This window comes from Rhagoletis pomonella, unplaced genomic scaffold, assembly GCF_013731165.1.
Source record: "Rhagoletis pomonella isolate Grant_MI unplaced genomic scaffold, Rhpom_1.0 Rhpom_scaffold_00013, whole genome shotgun sequence".
Taxonomy (NCBI): domain Eukaryota; kingdom Metazoa; phylum Arthropoda; class Insecta; order Diptera; family Tephritidae; genus Rhagoletis; species Rhagoletis pomonella.
In genome coordinates this window covers 9013824-9016565 of record NW_023458567.1, presented here as the reverse complement: position 1 = coordinate 9016565, position 2742 = coordinate 9013824, and the positions used below count along the sequence as shown (strand labels likewise).

Genomic DNA, 2742 nt, shown 5'->3' with positions numbered 1-2742 from the left:
AAAGGGAAACATTGCCTTTGGTTTGCGTTATATTTTTTTGGTAATACATGTTCACATGGAATTCGCGATAACACCGGATACTTTGAAATGACCATAGCATAAGCGTAGTATACTAATAATAAAGTTGAGGGTAAGCGAAAATGGCATTTCAATATGGTGGAATCATAACATTATTATGCATATCGATTATTTTACAACTCTACATTAATCGATCCAATCGAAAAACTCGATTATCGATGTTGAATGTAATTCGAAACGGAATTTCTACAGATGTATTTAGAAGCCATCGTGTTGATTGATTTGTGCATTGAATTGCAATTTTCGTATAATTTGTAAACGTTTTGAGCTTTAACATATAATTTAAAGTTTTCCATTGTTTTCTTTGTAAGAAGCACAAACTACATATTTACATGTTGCATGTTTCCAGTGTTGGCTATACATTTTAGGTACATAAACGCAAATATCCATACATATTTGGAATCTTCAGCACACTGATCAACGGGTCGTTATCGCTCTACGAAACTACAATCAAACAAAATAGAAAATTTCAATACCACTAAAAATGGGAATAATTAATACCTGTCATCTACATCCCGATGTAAATGGCCATATCTTTAAACTACTGAATAATATATGGGAGCTCTACGATCAGCAAGACCTCATAGATGTAACGTTTAAATTGTCTAACCCCACTGCTATGTAAGTTTACCACTGATTTATTTATGCATTTAACAATTTCATATAATATTTTATTACAATTATCACAGGGTTCCAGCACATCGCTTAATATTATCAGCGGCATGTCCATATTTTAAAGAGTTATTCAAAAGCGACAAGGGCTTAACTCCTGTTATTGAATTAAATAACGTAGACAGTGACACCTTTGAGCGTTTATTAACATTTTGCTACACCGGCAAGACGCTCATAACCATCGACAATGTGGATGCAACGCTGAAGGCAGCTATTGTTTTGAAGTTGGATGACGCGGTGGTCGATTGTGTTGACTATATTTTGGAACATATAACAGACTATACACTGCAGCGGGCATATAGCTTAGAGCGTGAAACTCAGTGTGTACCACTGTATGAGAAACTCTTGGAATATGATATAAATAATTTCATGGAGGTGAGTCTTATCGCTTTACCTCAATGTACTATCATTCCACCAGCTTAATAATAATATTTTGACGCTTACACTTTTGCTAAGTGTTTGGCCGAGCTTCCCCAATTTGTGGTGTGTGTCCTGATGGAGAAACCTACAATTTTACGAAGCTTCCGAACGGCGAATAGTTTTCATGAGAAGCCTTTTCAAGACAGAAACACTGAGGCCCAGAGTTTACCGGTTAAACTGATAAGTTTGTTTACACAACAGTAGGTTAGGCCTTAATTCAGAGATAAAAACTCAAATAATTAACCCAGAAAATTTTGAGAGTTAAATTTTTGTAATTGTGAGATATTTTGACTCAAAACGCTGTTAGAATGCTGAAAAAGGTTGATACTTAGTCTTAATTTATTCAGATTATACATATTACTACCCTGCAAGAACACTACTAGTTAAATCACACAATATTTCACAGATATATTAGGTAGTTCGTTTATAGAAACAGCCTCTACAGACGAGTTTCTATTAGCTTGTTAATGCTGATTGGGAAAAACTACCAGAAACTCTTGTGCGCGTGAGAGTTTGTATCCCTTTCTAGCTCTTGCGCTTACCTTGATTTGTAAACATATACCTTGACCGCTCACACGCGTTAGGACTCACAGGTAATTACATGATTAAATATGGGCATCCCGTACGATTTCAATGTGATACAAAAAAGGAATACCATTTGTTTTCTTTAACTTTTTTGGGTCATTGTATAGCACATAATTAGCTCTATATTTAACCGAAAAATGAAATCAATCGAACTGCTTGGTCCTGAAATATAAGCATTTAAAGAGAGTGTCGTTACGTGACAAAAAATGGAAGTTGATTTTTTCTTTTCTTACAAAATCGCAAAACTCTGCGAATTGTGGATGGCTATTTTCATGAAACTTATTTTAATATGATTTGGAGCAATTCTAGTTGTTTTTAGAGTTTTTTGAATTAATGCAAATTGTTTCAATTCTATTTTACAACGCCAAGTGTGAAACGTGACGTGGCGTGGCGTCACGTGACATAAATTTTCATCGTTATATTTTTGTTAATATTGCTTTTAAATGAATTTTTAACGCAAATAAATCTTGTATTTTATGTAGAATATACTTTATATTTTGACTTCAGCGCCAATTCAGGGTCAATTTATTAAAAATCTATGATTTATTATGTTTCAACCACATACGCCAAATTCGAACCAAATCGGACCATAAATACGGGTTTTCGAAATATCTCGACCTTGGCACCACCTTGGAAGACCATTTTATGCAAACATGATTCTACTTACATAGCCAGTATATACTTTAAAAAGCAGACAAATCGGCCCGTAAATACGTTAGATATAAAACTTTTATTTTTTTGTCGTGGTGGACCTTCCGCTGGAAACACCCATATGTACATATGCATGCATTTTGTCTTTACAGAGAAGAATAAATAAAGAGGATAGTAGTATAATCGTTTGTGCCGCAGAAACAAAAAAACAACTAAGCACTTTTTAGCCCCCCCCAAAATAGTTCGATACTTGTAGCAGTTATGCTGTATACCTGAACGAAATATACAGCCTCATTGCCAGAGTCGTGCTGATTGCAAGTCGTTTTTCGAGAGTCG

At 34.6% G+C, this 2742-nt stretch overlaps 1 protein-coding gene across 1 annotated transcript; it reads left to right on the top strand.

Annotated features, from left to right (window-relative positions):
- The first annotated feature begins 497 nt into the window (after nt 1–497).
- LOC118748330 (kelch-like protein 8) lies at nt 498–1173 on the top strand. Its single transcript, XM_036482704.1, has 2 exons — nt 498–699; nt 768–1173. Exons 1-2 carry the CDS (start codon nt 563–565, stop codon nt 1171–1173), a joined length of 543 nt encoding a protein of 180 aa, XP_036338597.1. The 5' UTR covers nt 498–562.
- Nucleotides 1174–2742: the final 1569 nt, after the last annotated feature.

Excerpts from the sequence above, each read along its gene's own strand:
- LOC118748330 (XM_036482704.1), top strand. The coding sequence starts at position 563 with ATGGGAATAATTAATACCTGTCATCTACATCCCGATGTAAATGGCCAT. Across the intron at positions 700-767 it reads TTGTCTAACCCCACTGCTAT|GGTTCCAGCACATCGCTTAA; the intron begins GTAAGTTTACCA and ends CAATTATCACAG.